The sequence below is a fragment of the Colletotrichum abscissum genome (genome assembly GCF_030869225.1).
Source record: "Colletotrichum abscissum strain IMI 504890 chromosome Unknown Scaffold_6.1, whole genome shotgun sequence".
Lineage (NCBI taxonomy): Eukaryota > Fungi > Ascomycota > Sordariomycetes > Glomerellales > Glomerellaceae > Colletotrichum > Colletotrichum abscissum.
This window is the reverse complement of record NW_026850503.1, coordinates 1,245,080-1,265,360: the sequence shown is the minus strand read 5'-3', so window position 1 is coordinate 1,265,360 and position 20,281 is coordinate 1,245,080. Positions and strand designations below refer to the sequence as shown.

Below are 20,281 nucleotides of genomic sequence, written 5' to 3'. Positions count from 1 at the left end.
TCCATCATCCGTCCCATGTCGAGCTGATTTTTTGCCGGCGTTGTTGTCCTTATTGTATTCTCCTTATTTCACCTAAACATACGCATTCCTTGTGACCACGTGGGTTGCCTAGCCCTCTGCTCACCCGTACCTCACATGAGGCTGAGATCTCACTGAGACAACCCCGGAGAGAGCTTGGTGGCCTTTTCTCGTCACGTCCAGCCCTACCTATTCTATTCGCTTTTGCTGTGTAATCAACAACCTCATCATTCCCATGTCTCTCCCTTGAAAGCACCTCTTGTTGGGGCCCGGGGCTTTTCGGTCCCCGCCTTGTTTTGCTTCTACTCTTGTCTCCGTCATTATCATTTGCGCTGAGCGTGAGCGAATCACTCGCTCAGAATGAGTCCCCTAAAGAGCATGGCTAACGGGGGCTTCCTGCCCACAGTCAATAAGAACCGAAAGGTAATGCTTCCTCTCCGCGCCCACCATCCTGCCGTGGGAAAGTCAATCCCCAAAAGTGGAGGATGTGCGCCGTTGTTGGTGACCACTCGGCGAACCGGTTTGAGCTAACGTTACTTGACGCAGCCAAAGTTTGAGTTACATCTAAAGGTGTGAGCCCCTCTTGACACGGCAGTTGCTGCATCTTGGCGAAGAATCTCTCTCATTGACAACTCCTCCAGATCTTCGACTTAAACAACGTCCCGTTGGTATCAGGGACGTCAATAGTAAAATGGAACCTCGCACACTCTATTCACGCCGAGCACCGCGGCCGCACGCCGCAATGCCCGATCTCCAACCACAAGGTCGAGTATAACTACTCCAAGGTCGTCAGCCATATCCGGATCAGCATCGACAAGAACAATAACCTAACCGAGTGTCCCGTCGAATTTGAGGTCCTTCAACAATTCCCGGGCAGCGGCAGGGAGGAGAAGATCTCGCTCGGTATCGTCAAGCTCAACCTCAGCGAGTACGTGGAGGAAAGCGATGGCCTTACCCGAGAGAGCGCTAGCTTCGACCGCGGTCACTCGCGCAAGCGAAGCAGCGGCACCAGCCAGAGCCCAATGTCGACGAGGGCGCCGGTACTGGACGATCCAGATGTCGAGGATGGTATCGTGCGGCGGTATCTTATGCAGGAAAGCAAGATCAACAGCACATTGAAGATCGGCATTTTGATGGTGCAGCTCGATGGCGACAAGAATTACTCTGCGCCTCCTTTGAAAACTGCACCCGTATTTGGCGGGATTGCCGGCATCATGGCGGGCGAAGCAGTTGAGCAAGATGACGCTGGACGTAAGTCTTCCGCGGTTTTCTACATCTGCGCTTCTTGGCAGTCCATCTCGTACTAACATCACCCCCCAAGAGCTTCCCACAATGGCAAAATCCAGGGATGCCTCCGAAGTGCAGGACATGTACCGCCGCGCCCTCGCAGCCTCCTGGTTCTGTCAACCCGGCGAGCTCCCCGCCGATCAGTGCATCGAAGACATCTTTTCCGGCGGCGACGGGTGGCAGGCCGGGCGCACGGGACGCACTGGCAAAAAGACGGCCACCTTTGACCTGGACAACGGCGGCTCTCTGAGCTCCGACGAGGGTGGCATGAACGGCACCCTCCGACCCTCGGACTTTCGCAAGCTGGAACGGAAGCAGCAGCAGCAACACCAACAGCTGCTGGACCCGCCTCAGCAGGATCACTTGCACCTGCACCGCCTGCACAACGGCCACCGCCACCATTCACGCAACAACAGCGGCTCCAGCGACAGGAGCATGAGGAGCTTGCGGAGCATTAAGAGCATGGCCACCATCGTTACGGGCCGTGGTGACGCAGCGAGCAGCACCGCCGGCGCGAGCAACGTTGCTCGTCGCGGCTCACATAGCCGGACCAGGGGTCGGGACGACGACCAACGGCTCGGAGTAGGAGGGGGAGGTGGTGGTGGCGGTAACGGAGGGGGTATCGGTGCGCGCGATCATGGGCGCTCGAGAAGCCGCAGCGGGAGCATGGTGAGCCTGGCGCCGACGATGGGCAGTAGTGATCGCGGGCGCGAGAGCTCGAGGAGGAACAGGGAGCTGGAGGAGTTTGACGTCCGTGATGATCTCGTCGCGTGGAGGTTGCCTGGCGCTGTCACATAAAAGGGGGGCAAGGCGACGTGATCCAAGGACCGTTCTTGCTTTTCTTTCCCTTGTAGCAAGGTGTTTTGTGGGCAGGCGTATATTTTATCTTCTTGCATAGCTCCTCCCCTTTTTTCCAAGGAAGTCGAATCCTGGTGGCGATCACGTTGTCACATCTCATTCAAACAGGCAAACATGTTTAGGGAAAAAACCGAAACAGTTCATTAACAGCATTTCGTTTTTCTACATCTCTTCTCCCCAAGACTAACTCGCCTACAAAAAAGCTTGCTGTCTATGACTTCTTTTTTGCGCTCTCTCTCTCTCTCTCTATGTTCCGGGTGTTCATGTCCGTTGATTCATCCCTTCCAATTCCACTCCTCCGCCACCTAAGATTGATGTCTATATAAAAAAAGGGGGGGGGGACAGACAGGTTTTCGGAAAACACAAGGCTCGTCCTTTATCAACCCCCTGATCCCTAATCACTCTCTTTTTACGCCTGACCGTTTTATTTTTGCATCCAACGGCGTGCAACTTTTCTTCCTCATAGGCAAAAGTCGTTACTGGTCTCTTTTCAGATATAGGGACGACAACCACTTCAAGGAGCGCTGATGGTGCCGCGGACACCGCCCTTGCCGCCGACCTCTCTCGCCGTGATCGTGACGCCCAAGTCGGCGGCGACGTTGATGGTGACCTCGACCTTGGCGCCCTTGCTGACGCCGCGGACGGCGGCCTCGGCGAGGGTGGGACCGACCTTCCAGACCTTTTCGCGGATGTCCTCCTCCTCGTCGGAGAAGTCAGAGTCGTCCTCGTCGTCGGCCTCGGGCTTGGCGGCCTTGGGCTCGGGCTTGGTGACCTTGATGTGGGCGCCGCCCTCGACGATGCGGACAAGGACGTCGCCTCCGTCCTTGGGGGCGGCGATCTTGACGGTGCGGCGGGCGGGGACGGCGGTCTCGGCGGGGACGACGGGGACGAACTCGTCGTTTGCGCCGACGACGCCGATGGCGTTGGCGATGTGCTTGACGGTGGTGACGGCGGCGTGGGTGCTCTGGTCAATGTCCTCGGCGTCGTACTCCTGGATCAGGGAGGCCTGGAGGGCGGCGCCGCGGGCGAGGAGCTCGGAGGGGTTGATGGCGTTGGCGACGGTGGAGGGGGCGATGACCTTTGTGGACTCGGGGAAGAGCTGGGAGAAGTTGGAGGCGATGCGCGGGGTGTGGGCGGTGCCGCCGGCGACGATGACCTCGTCAATGTCGAGGACGTCGAGCTCGGCCTTCTTGACGACTCCCTCGACGAGGCGGTTGAAGCCGTCAAAGACCTTGCGGGCGACCATCTCGTAGCGTAACCGGTTGATGGTGGACTGGAAGTCGACGCCGTCGGCGAGGGACTCGACGCTGAAGCTGGCGTTGTTGCTGAGGGAGAGGGCGCGCTTGGTGGACTCGGCCTCGGCCTTGAGCTTGGCGAGGGAGCGGGCGTTCTCGCGGGGGTCGGTGGTGTGCTTCTTGATGAATTCCTTGGCGAAGTAGTCGATGAGGACCTGGTCGAGGTGGGAGCCGGAGAACTCGTAGTCGTGGGCGGTGGCGAGGACGGTGTACATGCCGCCGCGGGAGGCGACGACGGCCACGTCGGAGCGGGTGCCGCCAAGGTCGGCGAGGACGACAATCTTGTCCTCGATGACGGCCTCGGGGCGGGCGTCATAGGCAAGGACGGCGGCGATGGGGTCGGAGATGACCTGGAGGACCTCGAGGCCGGCCTCCTTGGCGGCGGCGACGAGAGCCTCCCTCTGCTTCTCGGTGAAGTTGGTGGGGACGGTGATGACGGCCGAGGTGACCTTCTGGCCTAGGTAGTCGCTGGCGGAGCCGACGAGGCGGCGGATGTAGCGCACGGCGGTCTCGTGGACGGAGACGGTGGAGGGCTCCTCGGCGTCCTCCTTGTCCTTCACTGAGAAGGAGACGGTGCCGTTCACGTCCTGGGGGTGGGCAGAGGCGTGGTTGTGGGTGGGGTCGATGGACTTGAAGCTGTAGGTGGGACATTGTCAGTTCAAGATGCCAGGCGGGGGTGGAAGGAGAGAGAATTTCATGGGGGGGGAAGGGTAAAGCCGTACTCCTGTCCGAGAAAGTCCTTGAAGTATGCAATCGTGTTGGTGGGGTTTCTGATGAGGAAGGCCTTGGCCTGCTGTCCGTAGTACTCGTCTCCATCAACGTAGGAGAGGATGGTGGGAATTTGACGGTCTGCCATGGTGATATATGTCAGCGATTCGCTCTTCGGTTGCCCAATCGCCATGTTTCCCATCCCCAAAAGAAGAGCTTACCTCCGTCCTCGTTGGCCATAACCTCGGCCTTGTCATCCTTGGTGTATGCGATGGAGCTGTTGGAGTTGCCAAAGGTGATACCAATGACGGTGCGGTCGCCCGGCGCGGGCCGCGAGTCACCGTTCGTAGCCATTTTGTGTGTATGTGTGTGTGCGTGCGGAAAGACGTATGTGTGCGTATGCGGATATTCGTCGTGGAGGGGGAGGAGGCGACGATATAAGGAGTCGAGAAAAAGCAGGGGGGTAGTAGGTATTTATTGAACTTTTGATACCACAACTCCAGTAGGGATCTCGAAGGAAAGGAATGTTTTCAATGGTGGTGGGTGGTGGATGGTGGGGGTTCCTCTCTCAAAGGCCAACTGCGAAATTTTGGACAAGGGAAAAAAAAATTCCCACGTTCGCTGTCGTCCAGTCGCAGTGGGGCCCTTCGTTTTCCCCACATGTCCCATCGGCTGTATTCCAATCAAATTCAATTCGCTGGAGGAGCCACCGCCGCACACACAAAGTGCCCCGCCAAAGCTTTCGACATTCAGTGACCGCTGCTACTGCTGCAAGGCTGAAATCGCAGATACCAGCGCTGAAGGCGAGAAAAGTAAGGTAATACTCGGCGCTCGCGCTCACCTGACGATTGCAATTCGATATCACCACCAAAATCCTACTCGGCGGTACAACGAAGACCCTCTCGACCATGGCCTCCGTCGGCCCTTACGTCCTCCCCGGCGACGAGATTGAAGACTCCCTTATCCCTTCACATCAGAAACTTCCACTGCGCCTCGGCCCTGGCCTCCGCCATGTTCCTCCCAGGCAAATAGTGCCCACCATCGCCGGCAAGCTCGTCACAGATCGCAAGAAGAACTCGATATGGGTTGAGCAGACAAGTGGACGGGTACGATCTTGTCGCGTCTCTCAAAGATTCTGCCATTACGAACAAAAAAAGATTAACAAATGATCAAATAGTATATCCCCGCTGTAGGCGACCTCGTCGTCGGCACCGTCCAGCGCACCGCCGCCGAACTCTACTACGTCCTCCTCGCCGACTATTCAACACCAGCCATGCTCCCCCAACTCTCCTTCGAAGGCGCCTCCAAAAAGACGCGCCCCCAACTCGCCGCCGGCGCCCTCGTCTACGCCCGCGTCACGCTGGCCAACAAGCACATGGACCCGGAACTCGAATGCGTCTACCAATCCACCGGCAAGAGCGACGGCCTGGGGCCCCTCGTGGGCGGCATGCTCTTCGACATCTCGCTGGGCATGTCGCGGCGTCTGCTGATGCCAAAGACGACGGATCTCGTCGTGCTCGAGGAGCTGGGCGCCACGGGCGCGGCCTTCGAGACGGCCGTCGGTCGCAACGGCAAGATCTGGGTCAACAGCGAGAGCACAAAGGTCATTATCGCGGTGGGACGAGCGATTCAGGAGACGGACCAGCGTGGTCTCACAATCGATCACCAGAAGAAGCTTGTGAGATCGTTAATCAAAGATATGAGTTAAAAAGGGGTTTCCTATGCAAACACGCCCTCCCGTGATGCTTTTTATGGCCTTGTTCTACAGTATTTACCCTGGCGGCAATCTCCGTGAGCCTCCAAACGCCAGACTGCTGCTATGCAGCACCCGATAAAAGAATGTACCTGTGTTGCCCCCTTGTTTTTACTCCCTCCTCAAGAGGCAACCAAGATGTATGTAACAAATTGCCCATAGGCAACGACAAAACGAATGATGCCTAGATCCGTCACTAGGCCCGATTCGTGATGGGAGGGTACCTTACTTGAATAGTCGTTCCCTCTCACTCATCCCCAATCCTGCTACATGCTCACAGAGAGCAAAGGCGGTCGTCGCTTGCAAGTCACTTGTCCGTCATTTCGACAGACCACTTCCCAAGCGTTGCCTCATCTGCAGGGCGATATTGCCCCCTTGCCCCTGAATCGGTGGCATTGTTTCTGCGTGTAGAAGAGCTTATAGGCATTCCAACCCTATGTTCCTCCCATATTCTCGTCGACAATGTCGGGCTCTGGGTCGCCCATTGGTGTGACTTGGTGGATATTCATCATGTGCCGTCTCCAATTATCCTTTCTCGGGAATGATTTGCCTCCCGCCTTGGAATAGGGGCAGGTGCTGACGGTGCAATGGAACTTCTTCGTCTTCTTGTGTTTATCGTTGATGTGACGATCCAGATGTGTTTTAGTACCGAACCTCTTTCCGCAGTTCGGATGAGCACATTCATGAGGCCTCTCGTGGTATCGTTTGTGGTGACTAGATCTGTCAGTAACATGTGCGAAGCAATTTCTACGCATTTGGACTTACTTCAGCTTGTGGACCTGGTCGAAAAATCTACCACATTCGTCACAGATGAATGTTCGAGGAGACGGCTGCATTCCTGGGTACGGCGACGTGCTATTGCGGATATCCGAGCTGCCGTCTGATCGCGGAGATGGACTGCTGTCGATTTGGGTGTTTGGCGTGCTTTGGTAAGAAGGGCCGGAGCTGGTTTGCCCAGCTACCGGCGGCGAGTGATCGGATGGGTCGGTTATTTCGCCATCGAGGTAGTGTTGGTTATGTTGATTGTGTTGATCAGGCATGAGGTGGGTTGGATCAGGTAATTGCGCGACATCGTTCATCTGTACATCCGGAAGAGCGCCGTTCGCATGGCCTCCATTTGTGAGGTTCCAGTTCATCACCTGGGATTGTCCGTTCTCATACAACTTTGGTGGTCCATTTGCTTCTTGTTGCTGACGGAGAAGTTCCTGTTGCTGCTGTTGCCGGAGGATATACTGCTCCTGCTGTTCGTATGACTGTTCCGGTGATTGTGGTGTAAGAGCTTGTGATGCTTGCGGCGGTTCTGGTGCTGGCTTCGTAATCTCGACAGGCGGCTGAGGGGGCGGGTGCGCAATGTTGAATAGCTGCTGGTTCGTGTTCCACTTGTGCTCTGTCGGGTTGGATGGTGCCATGATGTCCATTGGATTTACAGTCCCAGGAGCCGGTATAGCTGGAGGAAGAACAGGAGGGGATTCGGTCGGCTTCACTGATCTCTTCTTTTCCAAGTCCGAAGCATGGCTAGGATCCTCGGGCTCTGACATGGGGCTAACAGGGAGGTGAATAGGCGAATCCAGCTGAGCGGTCCCGAATGATGGACCAGTAAACTCGGTGGGAGAGTCTGATAGTGTTTCGCTAAGAACGGGCTGCGATGGTTGTGATGGGTGGCCCTTTGAGCGGGTGGTTGCGGAGTCCTTGGTGCTCATACGACGTATCATGCTCGCTAGGTTGAGCTTGAAAGAGCTTCCTCGAGAGCTTGATCGTCGAGGGAGTGGTGCGCGACTTTGAGGCTCGTCGGTCGGAGGCGGCGTGACCATGCCAAAGGCTTCTGAAGGAATAGTTGGGCTGTAGTAGGTCGCGCTATGTCCATGATTGGCTTCGGTATAGTCCATGCCATCGGCTCGAGTAGCAACGAGTTCTACACCCACGGGGGTCCATGGATAGGACGACTCGCTGTTCCATGTGGGCGCATGTCCAAAAGAGTACTCGGTTGTGCCGCGTCTCGTCGTGATACTAGGTGGATGAGTGCTGTCGCCGGTGAAGCCACGCTGGTGCTGGCTGCTCAGTTCATCGCTGGGGGGGCGGTCGATGCCGTTGTGAGATGATAGGGCGGTGTCCTTGGTAGACTGTCTCTCTGTACCCCTCAACGTGTCGGCCTTGTTCCCAAAGGAATCTTTTGAAGAATGACGGCTGTTGACTCCGGGTCCGGGTCCGGGCGCCGGCGCCTGTCCAGAAGGCCCCATAGGCCCAGGGACGAAGGCCGTTTCCGTGTCGAGACGTTCGGGCAATCCATGTTTCCTAGCTCTTCTTCTTCGAACGATAAATGGGTAGGCGCAGACACCGACGAGGAAGACGGCGATAATGACACCAATAACGACTCCAGCAACCCCTCCTCCTGATAATGAGCGGCGCTCCAGTGTCGCGCGGTTGGTGAGGGATAACATCTCTCTTTTTGGCTTCAGCCGGTCCATATCAATTGAGCGTTTTAAAAAGGATGAACTGTCGTCAGATTCGCCAAGGTCTGATTGGGCGGTAATACCCTCAGACGAGGCTGCTGGAGGAGCCATTTTCGGCAACCACGCGTCAGCACTCGCTGCACCACATGAACCTCCTCCCAAAGAGACCTGAGACACTCGGATGAGGACGACAGTAGCCGGTGCGAAGTGAGAAGGCGAGCTATAGGGATTGCGTCGCCGACGAGTTGTTGATCAAGGTAGTCCAGATGGTACGTTTTGTTGCGGCAGCGTTGCGTGTGGACGAGCAGTCGCCGCGATGGCGATGAGCCCACGAGAGAGGAAGCGGATGAGGTGCAGTTGAAGTCAGCACCGTAATGGGGGCAGTTGGATTAATTAGGCCGGTGTACTGGTAGTTCAGCCTCACCCAGAGGCAGGTGCACTCAGCAAAGCGGGCGCAGGAGAGTACGGGAGTACGGGGGACCTGAGAGAGAGTTGGAGTGGGCTGCATCTCAGTCTGTGGATCAAGGAAAGGTTGGACTGGGTTGCCTCCCGCCTCCACGTTTACCTGCAGATTAAGGGTGTACTTTGGCTGGACTGTGGCTCAGTCAGGGAAAGGTAGGGGAGACTTCTGCAGTGCTTACATCAGGTGGTGACGATGTGTTGAAATACCGGAACTTGGCCAAAATTGCGCCCACGTGCAGGTTGCTCGCTATCAAAATTTGGCCCCGCAGTACCGGCGCTTTGGCCGGAACAGACCAATCGTATTTTCGTAAAGCTTCACTGCCCCGCCACACGGCCTCTCCACGACCCTTGGTGTCTCCGTGTCTTGGTCGCAGGGAACTTTGAACTCGAAAGTTAACAGCGACCGCCCGACAAGCTGGGCCCATTTCCCTGAACAAGAATGGCAACGCTCCATCATTCGCGCCGTTTCGCCGCCACCACTGTCCATTGGTCCCTATCTATTCCCGCGGCCAGCGATGGGGGGGCGGCCATCTCGTGCCTCTGCCCCTGTTTGCTGGGTCGTATGGAATGGAAAGAAGCCCTTAGCTGGTGGGGTAGATCTCCATCACCATTAGGAACTTTCAGGAACTTTCAGGTCGGCAAGGACTGCCAGCGGAGATGATCTCAATCCGTCAAACCGACGTGCCGGCGCCAGAGTCCGCACACGAATTCGCTCACATTGGCGTCGGGTCGGGCGTCTGACGTTGCCTGGTTTCATCCTACAATGCTTCTTTCAAAAGTTACCTTGGGCTACATAGTAAGGGAAACAGCCATCTTTCCGATGCGGCATTGGACGGCATAACAACCAAGCTCGTGCCGCAATTCGGCGTACTGCGTTTACGTTCCAGCAACTGACAGCATCACCCTTGCGCCCCGGCTGAACTTGCTCCTCTGCCTGGGCACTGGGGAAAATATTCCAGGGACCTGCTCCTGGTGTCTATGTATTGAACCCCTGTCGTGGCGGATCCCGATCCTGCATGCTCGAATTGGTGCTAATTCTGCGACAAGGTCTTGGGCTATTTTAGCCCACGAGACCCGGTCCAGCGGTTACTTTCCGCCGACGATGAGATGCCTCCGATATGACAAGGGCAATCATGGTGCTCAACCAGGATGAACAATCATCGGAAGGATAGAAACATGCTTGGCACTTGATATATCTACAGCTACCACATTTTCAAGATGACGTGCTGCGTTTTGAAGTGTCGACAGACACCTCAGGGTAGTTCAGACATAGTGGCCAGCCCGGAGTCTGCTTCACCGAGGCAAGGTACCGATGTCGAAATTGCCAACCTCGGAAACCCCCACATACCTCCACACGTCCGACTTCAACGACACAACATGATCGACCAGGCGATGAATGAGCGAATCACTTGAACACATATTCGTATCACTTACGAGGGTTGCTTGGTGGACTTTGGTGTGCCCCAGGCAATACTCGAGGCATGATGGTGAAGCTCCTCATCAGCATCCTGCAATTATCACACATTTTAAGTATCTTTCAACATCTATCACCTTCCTTACTTCAGTCTAATCCCAAGCCATGGGAGGGAAGAGCAGTTTGTAGCGCAACATTTCACATCCTGCTTGCGTTTTTTTTTTTTGTCATGACTTGAATGGTTACTGCCTGGATATCCGTACTCTAACAGGCAGCCAGTATCTTTCTATAGGTTGACAGCAGCTCATTCCGAAGAGCTGTATACAACAATAGGCCCTTCAACATTTCAGTATCCTAGTGATTTTGTCTGCTTGAACTTGATATCTTTGCAGTTGATTTGACTCGATTTGCCAATAAGACATCACTAATCAGCTTGCTTCAGAGTAAGATCGATCATTCTGTTGGCCAGTGTCTGGTCTTTCTGGCCCGGTCCTTCTAGCGATGACCAGGACCAGAGTTTTGGTCAAGCATCCATGGTTCGAATTATTCAAGCCTCGTGCCCAAGAAGACTACATCTGCCCATTCATGTCGTTGTGTGTACGGGGCTTCGATACACTCCTCTCCCCAAAGCCGATGGAGCTGTCCCGATTCCCGATTCTCAATGTCACTCTGGATGAGTAACGCTGCTCTCGGTTGTGTATTCCCTCGTTGATTCTGCCCGAATAACTGCAATACTCTTACAAAGCACACTGTTGTTCACTTGAGGTGAATCACCACGGATTCACTCACGGAAGGTGGGCTCAACCTCAACTTCCACTCGAGGTAGGCAGGTACGTAGGCAGGTCGCTACTGCCTCTTTTGAAAAGGTCAGCAGCACCTACCTTACCTTCCTGCCTTTCCCTCACTGGAGTAAATTACCTCCGATTTTCCTTCTCTTCCTTCCATTACTCCCGTCAAGTTGACGACATCTACCAGAATCCTCCCCACGGTCTATTCTGGTTGTGTACTTCAACTTCTCACCTCCTTCAATCCTCGCGACAATACTTCGCCTGCCGATACATCGCGGCCCATAGGTTCCTTCCTGCCACTCATTCAATCTGCTATCTGGTAGCCACGGCGTTCTTTTTAGCATCCTTGGGTTGTCAGCTTGGCACCATTCAAAGCGTACGCCATCGCGCTGTGCTCGAGATAACATACCAAGGTAAGTTATTTCAGCGCCTGTGTTGCCGTTGACGAAATCTTGCTGACACAATTCAGATGCTCTTTGCGACGTGGAATGTTGGCTACGGGCCGATCGACGATCTTCACGCGTCCCTCACAGTGAAAGACAGTCATACGTCCCCCGTGCCACAGAATATTGTAGGTCTTCCCTCTTGATCCCATACCTATGTTTACTTCCTGGAACTAATTCCACCAGCTGGAGCTCTCCGACAGAGATTGTGGTCGCCGAATGGTTCACTCGTTCAATAGCATCCATGAATTTGCTCGCGTTCATCGCGAAGGAACCATCATAGAGATGGCGAACGAGGCTTCTGCCATCAAGAGGTTCAATGAAGCGCCTGAAGCCAGATACGCTTGGGTGATTGCTCCTGTACCGGGTCCTTATTCACTCATCGAGTCAGATCTGCAGAAGAAGTGGATTGTGCTCACCGAACTGCCATCGACACCGGAACGCCATTTCCCTGATGAGGGCGACATGTGCAATATCTCATTCAAGCGAGATTTCCTTTGCAAGGGCAAGAAATATAACCCTGGAACTCTCTCCGCACAGCGCATTCCCAATCCATACGAGACGACCCCGGAGTTGTACCAGTATTCCCTACTGGCAGCATTCAACGTTACCATGGACTACATTGCCGACCCTATCACGAAGCAGCAGTACCACCCGCTCTACTCAATCGCTGTGAAACAGGATCTGAATTTTGGCTTCGGGCCAACGCCCCTCAGCTTGCAAAATGCCACTGAGATCTGCCTTCGGATCGATCAGAATCCTGTGACGTATGAAGCTGAATTGACGGCATTGAGCATCTTGACTCAGCCGAAGAAAGAGGGAAACGAACTGTCAGAAAATACCATTGGAACTTTCGAGTACTTGCTGGATTTCCGGAAAGAGCCCAGTTTCTACATCAACATGTTCGACAAGATCCCACACATGGACAACCCTGCTAGCCATTCCAATGCGTACTTGCAGGCTGTCTACCGCCGACTCAATGCAGACCACAAGAATGTCTACGAGCAACTTCGTCGGATTCCAGCGGGACTTGCGATCATTCTTGGTTGTCCTGGTGCTGGAAAGACAGCGTTGAACGCCTTTATCTCTGCTATGGCCGTCTCTCAGTCTCGCCATATTGTGCGCGATGATGGGAAGAAGAAACACAAGCCGGTCAAAATCCTGTATCTTCTCGACGTCAATTACCCCTGCGATGATGCAGCAGACAGAGTGTACTCGACGTTGAAAAAAGCCGGCATCAACAAGTCGGTGATTAGGGTTCGAGGTTGCGCTCGCGAGATGCGAAGCAGTGCAAAGCTTCACCCAGTGCCCTCAGCAAGCGAAGATGACGAGCCTGACTTCACCGCCGGATTCCTCAGACAAGTTCGTGCTTCTGTCGGTCTTTCGAATGGTACTCGTTCTACTAATGAAGCTCGTGGCGATCGAGCGCCATCCCTGGATGAAGTTGCGTGGGAGAGGTACGATGCCGACCGAACCCGATACAAGTCTTTGACCAAGATTCTCGAAAAGCTCGAGAACGGTGCAGTCAAGACCAGAAAGACAGCAAGAGAGCTCAAGAATCGTGTGGCCAGGCTCTATCTCTCCGTGATCGGAGACGCCGATTTCATTGCCACAACTCCTGTTGGCGCGTCTGGGTACCTGAGCAAAAACTTTCATCCGGACATTGTGTTTCTTGATGAAGCTGCTCATGCCAGAGAACTTACAACCCTCATCCCTATTGCGCTGTATTCACCCTGTGCGTTCATTCTAACCGGCGATACCCGACAAACCAGACCCTTTGTTGAAGGCGGCAAGGGCATGGAGAAGGAGAACATCTATGCAAAGCAGCTCATGATAAGCACCATGGAAAGAGCGGATCTTGCCGGGGCTCTCAAGAGCAAATTGCTTATCAGTCACCGTAAGCACTGTGATCTATTGTTCGTATGGCTACACTGCTAACAACGTCTAGGAATGTACGGAGACCTCCAAGTATTGGTATCAGAGTTGTTCTATGATGGACAATTGACTTCAGGAATCCCCGAAGCTGAGCGCTTCTCCGACCCCGTACGCCACATGCAAAAATGGCTCGGGCAATTCACCAGGGGCCAGGAATGTACTGTCCCTCGAATCCTGCTCAACCTACGGTACTCCAAGGAGATGAAAGACCGGTCGAGCTTCTACAATCAGGTTCACGCGAATTTCATCATGCAGCGCTGTCACGAACTGCTCCGACACCCAGAATTCAAACAGGTTGACAAGCCTGACCAACCTGGACGGATCCTGATTATCACGCCGTACAAGGCTGCTTTGATTCGGTATAAACAGTTCATCAAGACTCTTCCGCCTCACTTCCGGGGAAGGATGGACGTGGAGTTACGATTCAATGCTCTCGAAGCCCGCACTGTGGACTCTGCTCAAGGACACGAGGCAGACTTTGTGTTTGTTGACACGGTTAGGACAAGAAGCGCTGGCTTCCTCGACGACCCAAAGCGTCTGTGCGTGATGTTGTCTAGAGCTCGAGTTGGAGAGATGATTCTCATGCATGAGGGCATGACGAAGAAACGGGACCGTAACCAGCAACAGCATGATGCGGAATGGACTACCAAGGTCTATGATCATTGTCGCAAAAACGGTCAGCTTCACTATTTCGGTTGAACAAATGGCTGTGCGTTTGAGGTGGTAGATTGATTGTGGAGTTTGGATCAGGCAGCGGACGATGTCCCCGTTACAGCAGCTTATGGAATGTTACCTTGGAGGATAGATACTGCCATAGAGAGAGCCCAAGAATGAGACAATTGCAGCAAGCTTTGAAAGACATTTGATGACACCGCGGGCTACTCGACTATCTACGATAGTGCAGCCTGATCTCGATTCGGCCAAGTTAGTCTCGAGGTAGTACCACATTAAGCAGGCTGCGGAATAACGAGGAGTGCGTCCAGAACATGGCTCATTGCCAATGATATCCTTTCGAAACTATTTACGAGAAGATGGAAACACCTAATGGAGACTGAACCGACTAAACCGATCGCCATGCGGGAACCATCACCAGTGTGATGCTGCCTTGGGTGTCACAACATTTGCCATGCCTAATCCTGTTCTATCCCAGTCTACAGCCTGATCTTTTGAGTAAAGTAATAAGATCATTGGCTTAGAACGATCGGCAGGCCGTTGTTATTGTATCCTAAAAGAGCAGCTGAAAAGGCTTGCCAAGAAGATAAGCAACTGCAGAGTGCCTTTCCTCCGCTCGAGAAGCGTGCACCCATATAAAGTAACTGATACCGGTCAGTTCCCCCACACAATATGAGAATGGAGGCTTTCCCACCTTGTTAACCGCGCATTGAGATAGTATCGATTTATCTCTTTCGACGAAGATTAGGTGACAGAATCGGTTGCAACATCGCCGCGATTCGCCCAGGCATCACCACCGATTGCCGACTTCAATCGGCCGCACACAAACCCCGCCAATGAACCATGACCAGCGTTCCAGCTGTATGTTTTGCTGAATGTAGTGAGTTTCTTTCCTCTACCTTCACCGATGTTCGCCACACAACTGACAATATTTGTACCCAGACAATGCCTATATTGAGGCGCAAGGAGTTGGGAAAGACCCTTCCTTGTGCAACATCGCGTCGCCCTTTGCGAAAGATCTCATAGATTGTCAGGTTTGTATTGGAGTCAATAGCAAGAACTCGACCAGTTTTGGGGATCTTGGGCCCGAATTTCAACAATATCTGGACCTCTGCAACCAAGTACAGACGGTCACGTACGCCACTACCATCACATACCTCAATGGTGACGTTGAACTGGTGACTCTGACGAAGACAACAACGGGCGCGATGAATTACGCCCCAACCACCTCGACTCCTTCTGCGTCCACTTCGTCACAGAGTGCAATACCTACAGAATCAACTTCGACAGGTTCGTAACCACCTGAACCGTCTTGATAGAAAACCTCAACGTTAACCAAAAGATAAGAATCGACCCCAGCCCCCAATCGAGCATGGGTAGCCGGTCTGGTCATTGGCTGTGTCGCCGTCACTGCTCTTGTTACTGGTTTCTGGTTTCTCAGACGCAGAAGACGGAGAGCCAATCAGGCAGCTATTGAGAACACGAGCGAAGCACATGACGAGTATACCAAGGCCCAACTTCACTCCGACAGTCTGCCTCCCAAGCCTGCTATAGAACTCGAGGGGTCATACCCAGATCCCATACCGGAGATGAGCGCGAACGAGATTGCTGCACAAGAAATGTTAGTCCCGCACAGCCACCACGTTGCAGAGATGCCAGAGAAACGTAATTGAGCAGTTCGAGTACGCACAACTAGTCGAGGCATGGCTGTGAACAGTACACGAGGGGGGAAGGGAAGCAGCGTGCCGAGCAGCATAAGAACAAATGAAGAACGTAGTGCCACTCTTTCCAGCCATGGTTAGTCTTCGTTCCATACGCATCGCAGCTACCCGTGCCGTCCTCAAAGGTCCAGCAAACATCGATGTCAGTCGACCAAAATCACCAGCCAGCCCAGCTTTCCTCCATTCTAGGATCGTTTTGGGCCTTTTCACGGGTAACTGGGCAGAGTACCCCGGACGCCACGTAAGACGAGCCATCGTACGGCCATCACCACGAAACACACTCTTGTCAAGTTACACAGCATAACGATACGCTCTCATTGGGCGCTTACCACCCATCGCACACTCCCGCACCATCCCATTCGGCCTGCGGGATCATGCTTACGGGCTGGCCGCACCGGAGATCACGGACTACCGTTGAGCGGCTCATACCCGTTGCCAAGAAGGGCAAACTTCTGTGCAGCAGAACCGATTACTATGACATGGTGTGGCGTTGGCGGTCGTATAAAGTCAGCTGCATGCCCGGCGTACCTTGACGCTGTCAGCATCTTTCATGTCTGACGCTCCATCTTGCGGGGGATGAACCCTCATAACTTACAAAACCCAAGAGAAAAGAAACGTTAATGACCTGACTTAATCGAATGCTTCAAGTCGACTGAAGATGTCGGCTTCGATAATCACATCGACGACTGGGGCTACTTTCACGTACCCTACGCCAGAACCATCCATGGTGACCTATTCGGCCAGGGCATATTTCATGACGAGTCCATCGGGACCATGCATCAAACGTTTAAGTATGCATTTCCTTCAACAAGTTTCTCGATCTCTCGGAGGTGAACTGCCGCCAGCGACTGACCACCGCTGCGTCTTAGATGCCCTCTACATATACATCCAGGCAATCGGCAAACAGCCATTGATCTGCCACAAGGACGCGCACTTTCAGACAGAGTACGAAGATTGTATTAATTGCTTACATGTCACCGTGGAGGATTCAGCAACGTACATATCTAAACGCGTGGAGCCGAAATTCAAAGAGTATCTAGACTACTGCAACGGTAAACCTCCGGACTGGACGTACGCACCTTCACGATTGACTGTCGTCACCCGCGCGCACTGGGGACCCCTTACAGACTTTTATGGCGAACTAGTGGCGGGAGGTCTCCAGACGATCACGGCGACGGAGCTCAAACCGACGGACAGCAGTGAGACAGGCGGCGGATGGCCGTCGTCGTCCTCGACAGAAACTGGGAAGACACCCGGGGCAGGAGACTCAGGTATGATGTCTGGAACAGCCATATTGACGCGATGATGATGCTAATCAAGCGGGGTAACAGGGCCGATACCAGGTAACTCGGCATGGATAGCAGGGCCGGTCATTGGCGTGATCACGGCCATTATGCTTCTCCTCGGCGCGCTCTGGTTTCTCAGACGACGAAGACATCGAGCGGTCGATAAAGAGGAGTCCATGGCGACCGGTATTGCCATTGGTACTCGTGGTGGTGGCTATGGCCAAGGGGGATATGAAAAGCCGCAACTGCATTCGGATTGTATCCCGCGTCGAATGGAGCTCGAAGGATCGTACCCGAATTCACCCATGAGCCCCATGTCTGAGATGACTGCAAACGAAGTCGCGGCTCAGGAGCTTTCAGTGCCGGGTAGTCAGCATGTTGAAGGGGTCACGGAGAAGAGTAGCTCTGCCAGGCCGGAGAGCCCGGTTCTTGGATGAAGTAGGGAGGTTGTTTTCACTTCATTCCCGTTGGAGTTGGTTTTCAACGTAATAGTGAAGGTCGGTCCCCTCATTCGAGACCAAAGTAACAGCTAAAATTGAGTCTCATTTTTGATTTATGTATGTTTTTCTGAGAGGGCGTGGTATCAACATCATGCTTCACACAAGCCGGTCGCCTGAACTAGGTTTAGTCCTTCTCAACCGATCATGTTTCGCCTCATCCTGCTCGACCCAGTGAACTGCAAGTTCTCATTGCCCGTAACACCGGTCAAGACGTTGCCGATCCCCTGCACCTCGCCGTTGCCGCCCTGCATGATAGCCGCATAGTTATTCGCAATCAGCTGGATACCCGACACGAACCCCTGCTCGTCGAAAGCGCAGTGCCCGCCGTTGGGCGAGTTGTTGACCGTCTGCTTGGCGTTGACCTGGGCGGTACTCAATCCCGCGTCCGTCGCGATCTTCTCGTACGCCTTCACGGACGCCGGGATCGCCTCCTGCAAGTTGGAGAGCTCCTGCAGCGTGCTCTGGAAGTGGATCCTCGTGCCCGCGACGGCTTTCGCGTCGACGACGTCGACTTGCGGTGGCAGACCGCCGCAGTTGAGCAGCACGCCGTTGCCGGCGAAGTTCTGCATGTGCGCGGGCATGAAGAAGCCCGAGAGCATCAGGGACCCGCCCGAGACGCCCGTGAAGAAGACGTTGGACTGGTTGAAGGCCATCATCTGCGGCAGCGTCTTCTGGACGAGGTCGTTGACGGCCTGGGAGTGGGCTACGCCGTCGGTGCGCTGGAGACCCTGGCCGCCGCCCCAGAAGAGGTTCGGGTCCGGGGCGAGGACGGCGACGCCGGCGAGGTTCTGCTGGACGCCCTGGTTGGGCATGTCGAAGAAGGATTGGCCGCCGTCGCCGTGGAGGAGGACGTTGAGGCCGAGGGTGCCTTGGGCGCCGGGTTGGGCTGCGGCGCCGGGGACGCCGGAGGCGGCGGTGAATTGTTCGGCCGGGCCGCTGATCTTGAAGCGGAGGTCGAGGCCGCTGGGAGGGGGGGTAGTGTTAGTCCATGCGCCCCCAAAGAGGAGAAGGCGAACAGCGGGACTTACTTGACGTTGGCGGTCATGTCCAGAATCATGGATCCGTCAGTCGCTTGCGAGATGCCCTGGGGCACCGCGGCGGCCTGCTGCTGCGCCGTCTGCCTGTTGGCGCGGCCGTTTCCGTTTCCGCCACGGTTTCCGTTTCCTTTCCTGTTCTGGGGCTGGGGCGCGCCGTGAACGACGCTCAGCAAGCTGAGGACCACCGCGAGGGCGGCGACGGGGGAGCGGACGGTCAACATCCTGGTCGAAAGCGGAAAAGAAGGAGGGAAGAAGAAGACTGTGTATTAGAAGACAGAATTATACGAAGGGAAAAAAAGCTGCCAAGCTTGCGGCGCGTCGCTCTCCCACGAAGATCAAGTGGTCTTGGAAAGAAGATTCTTGGTATGAAACGAAGATTCGGAATTTCCCAGAAACCCGGGGAAGGAAAATCAAAAGGAGAGGAAAGGAAACCCAAAAGGAAGGGGGATGGGGTGGCAGGTTAGGTTTATCTTAAAGAACCGTTTGCTTGCATGAGCATCGGCCATCCCATGGTCATGGGTATCGAACAGCCTCTCCTCTCGCGGTCTCGCCGTCCGAATGATAACCGACGGCTTCTCTCCTTTCCCTCGCCTTCGCTCTGGCACTGACCAGCATCGTGGCTGGCTCTATCCCATCTCCTTTTGGCTCCTCTGCATGGGTTCGACTTCTCAAGCGAGCTCCCCCGGCTTCAGACTAAACATGGGGAAAGAAGGACGTATCAACGGTCAGCCTTCCCTACCGGCGAGCCCAGCTGGCGGGAGCCATACAGGCCATCTGCGAAGCGAACCATCTCAATAATGGAGAGACGAAAAAGAAGGGAGGGGATAAGCTTGTGTTGTCTCTGTTTCGCCTGGACTCGGTTGTGTGTGAGAGTTGGGACAAGTCAGTCTGGGTCTGATCGCCCCCCTCTGGCTCGTACACGAGTTAGTCAGTACTCCGTAGTCAAATATTTAGAGGACGGGAGTGGCTTTTGATCTTCAGCATACCAGGGGGGGCAAAGGGGAAAGCCTGACTGGTCAATTGGTTCGACATGGAACTAGGTTGTCCGGGACAATTGTCACCCAAAAGAGTGCCTCTCTGGGCCTACACAACCAAAAGTGCCTGTACGAAGTATGAAAAGGGATGGATTGCCAGCGAGAGGCTCGACGACTGTTTCGCTTGGCGCTGCGTCTCCCGACTCGGGAGCAGAGCCATCCAGGGCACCAAGTTCAAGTTCAACAACAAGGTGTCGCAGAGCGTTTGAGGTTCTTTGTCGTCCGGCCTGCACTTTGCAGCAGAAACTCGAAACCGACCCTGGGCGCCCGGGTCCACCCCTGCGAAGCCGCAAGGCACACCCGCTCGGGGCTTGTCGCTTCAGACCCCGGTTCGGGGGGGTACGTCTCCCACTCGGGAGGCGACCATCAATTGACAATTACACATTTTATTTCCCTGATCTTCCCGCGCGTGACAGCGAATGAATGTGTTTATTTTGCCGTGGTGAAATGCTTCTATGTAGATTTCCAAAGGTTCCGGTTCCACTACTAAGAGGCGGGGGCCTGTTTGATGGGGTTTCTGCGACGTTGAGAGGCTTGGTATCCGTAGGTTGTTTTGGATCCCTGGTTGCGCTAAGAGATGCTTAAGTGCGACTAAGCATTGAGGCTCTTTGAGGGGGATT

The 20,281-nt window shown here is 54.6% G+C and overlaps 7 protein-coding genes across 7 annotated transcripts; 4 read left to right on the top strand and 3 right to left on the bottom strand.

The window, feature by feature from the left end:
- Window positions 1-378: 378 nt before the first annotated feature.
- CABS01_03409 (uncharacterized protein) lies at window positions 379-2,103 on the top strand (the record flags this gene model as incomplete). The annotated part of the gene is made up of 4 exons (XM_060536784.1): window positions 379-441; window positions 565-588; window positions 660-1,269; window positions 1,340-2,103. 4 exons carry the CDS (start codon window positions 379-381, stop codon window positions 2,101-2,103), a joined length of 1,461 nt encoding a protein of 486 aa, XP_060392703.1.
- A 574-nt stretch (window positions 2,104-2,677) lies between these two features.
- CABS01_03408 (hsp70-like protein) lies at window positions 2,678-4,520 on the bottom strand (the record flags this gene model as incomplete). Its single annotated transcript, XM_060536783.1, has 3 exons — window positions 2,678-4,094; window positions 4,181-4,307; window positions 4,388-4,520. The coding sequence occupies 3 exons, from the start codon at window positions 4,518-4,520 to the stop codon at window positions 2,678-2,680; spliced, it is 1,677 nt and encodes a 558-aa protein (XP_060392702.1).
- Window positions 4,521-5,074: 554 nt separating this feature from the next.
- Window positions 5,075-5,874, top strand: CABS01_03407 (exosome complex exonuclease RRP40; the record flags this gene model as incomplete). Its single annotated transcript, XM_060536782.1, has 2 exons — window positions 5,075-5,272; window positions 5,344-5,874. The coding sequence occupies 2 exons, from the start codon at window positions 5,075-5,077 to the stop codon at window positions 5,872-5,874; spliced, it is 729 nt and encodes a 242-aa protein (XP_060392701.1).
- A 479-nt stretch (window positions 5,875-6,353) lies between these two features.
- Window positions 6,354-8,480, bottom strand: CABS01_03406 (uncharacterized protein; the record flags this gene model as incomplete). The annotated part of the gene is made up of 2 exons (XM_060536781.1): window positions 6,354-6,633; window positions 6,685-8,480. 2 exons carry the CDS (start codon window positions 8,478-8,480, stop codon window positions 6,354-6,356), a joined length of 2,076 nt encoding a protein of 691 aa, XP_060392700.1.
- A 3,022-nt stretch (window positions 8,481-11,502) lies between these two features.
- Window positions 11,503-14,110, top strand: CABS01_03405 (nonsense-mediated mRNA decay protein 1; the record flags this gene model as incomplete). Its single annotated transcript, XM_060536780.1, has 3 exons — window positions 11,503-11,604; window positions 11,663-13,373; window positions 13,425-14,110. 3 exons carry the CDS (start codon window positions 11,503-11,505, stop codon window positions 14,108-14,110), a joined length of 2,499 nt encoding a protein of 832 aa, XP_060392699.1.
- An 809-nt stretch (window positions 14,111-14,919) lies between these two features.
- On the top strand, window positions 14,920-17,527 carry CABS01_03404 (uncharacterized protein; the record flags this gene model as incomplete). Its single annotated transcript, XM_060536779.1, has 8 exons — window positions 14,920-14,944; window positions 15,026-15,335; window positions 15,525-15,704; window positions 15,994-16,045; window positions 16,104-16,258; window positions 16,453-16,595; window positions 16,674-17,075; window positions 17,148-17,527. 8 exons carry the CDS (start codon window positions 14,920-14,922, stop codon window positions 17,525-17,527), a joined length of 1,647 nt encoding a protein of 548 aa, XP_060392698.1.
- A 197-nt stretch (window positions 17,528-17,724) lies between these two features.
- CABS01_03403 (uncharacterized protein) lies at window positions 17,725-18,848 on the bottom strand (the record flags this gene model as incomplete). Its single annotated transcript, XM_060536778.1, has 2 exons — window positions 17,725-18,553; window positions 18,619-18,848. The coding sequence occupies 2 exons, from the start codon at window positions 18,846-18,848 to the stop codon at window positions 17,725-17,727; spliced, it is 1,059 nt and encodes a 352-aa protein (XP_060392697.1).
- Window positions 18,849-20,281: the final 1,433 nt, after the last annotated feature.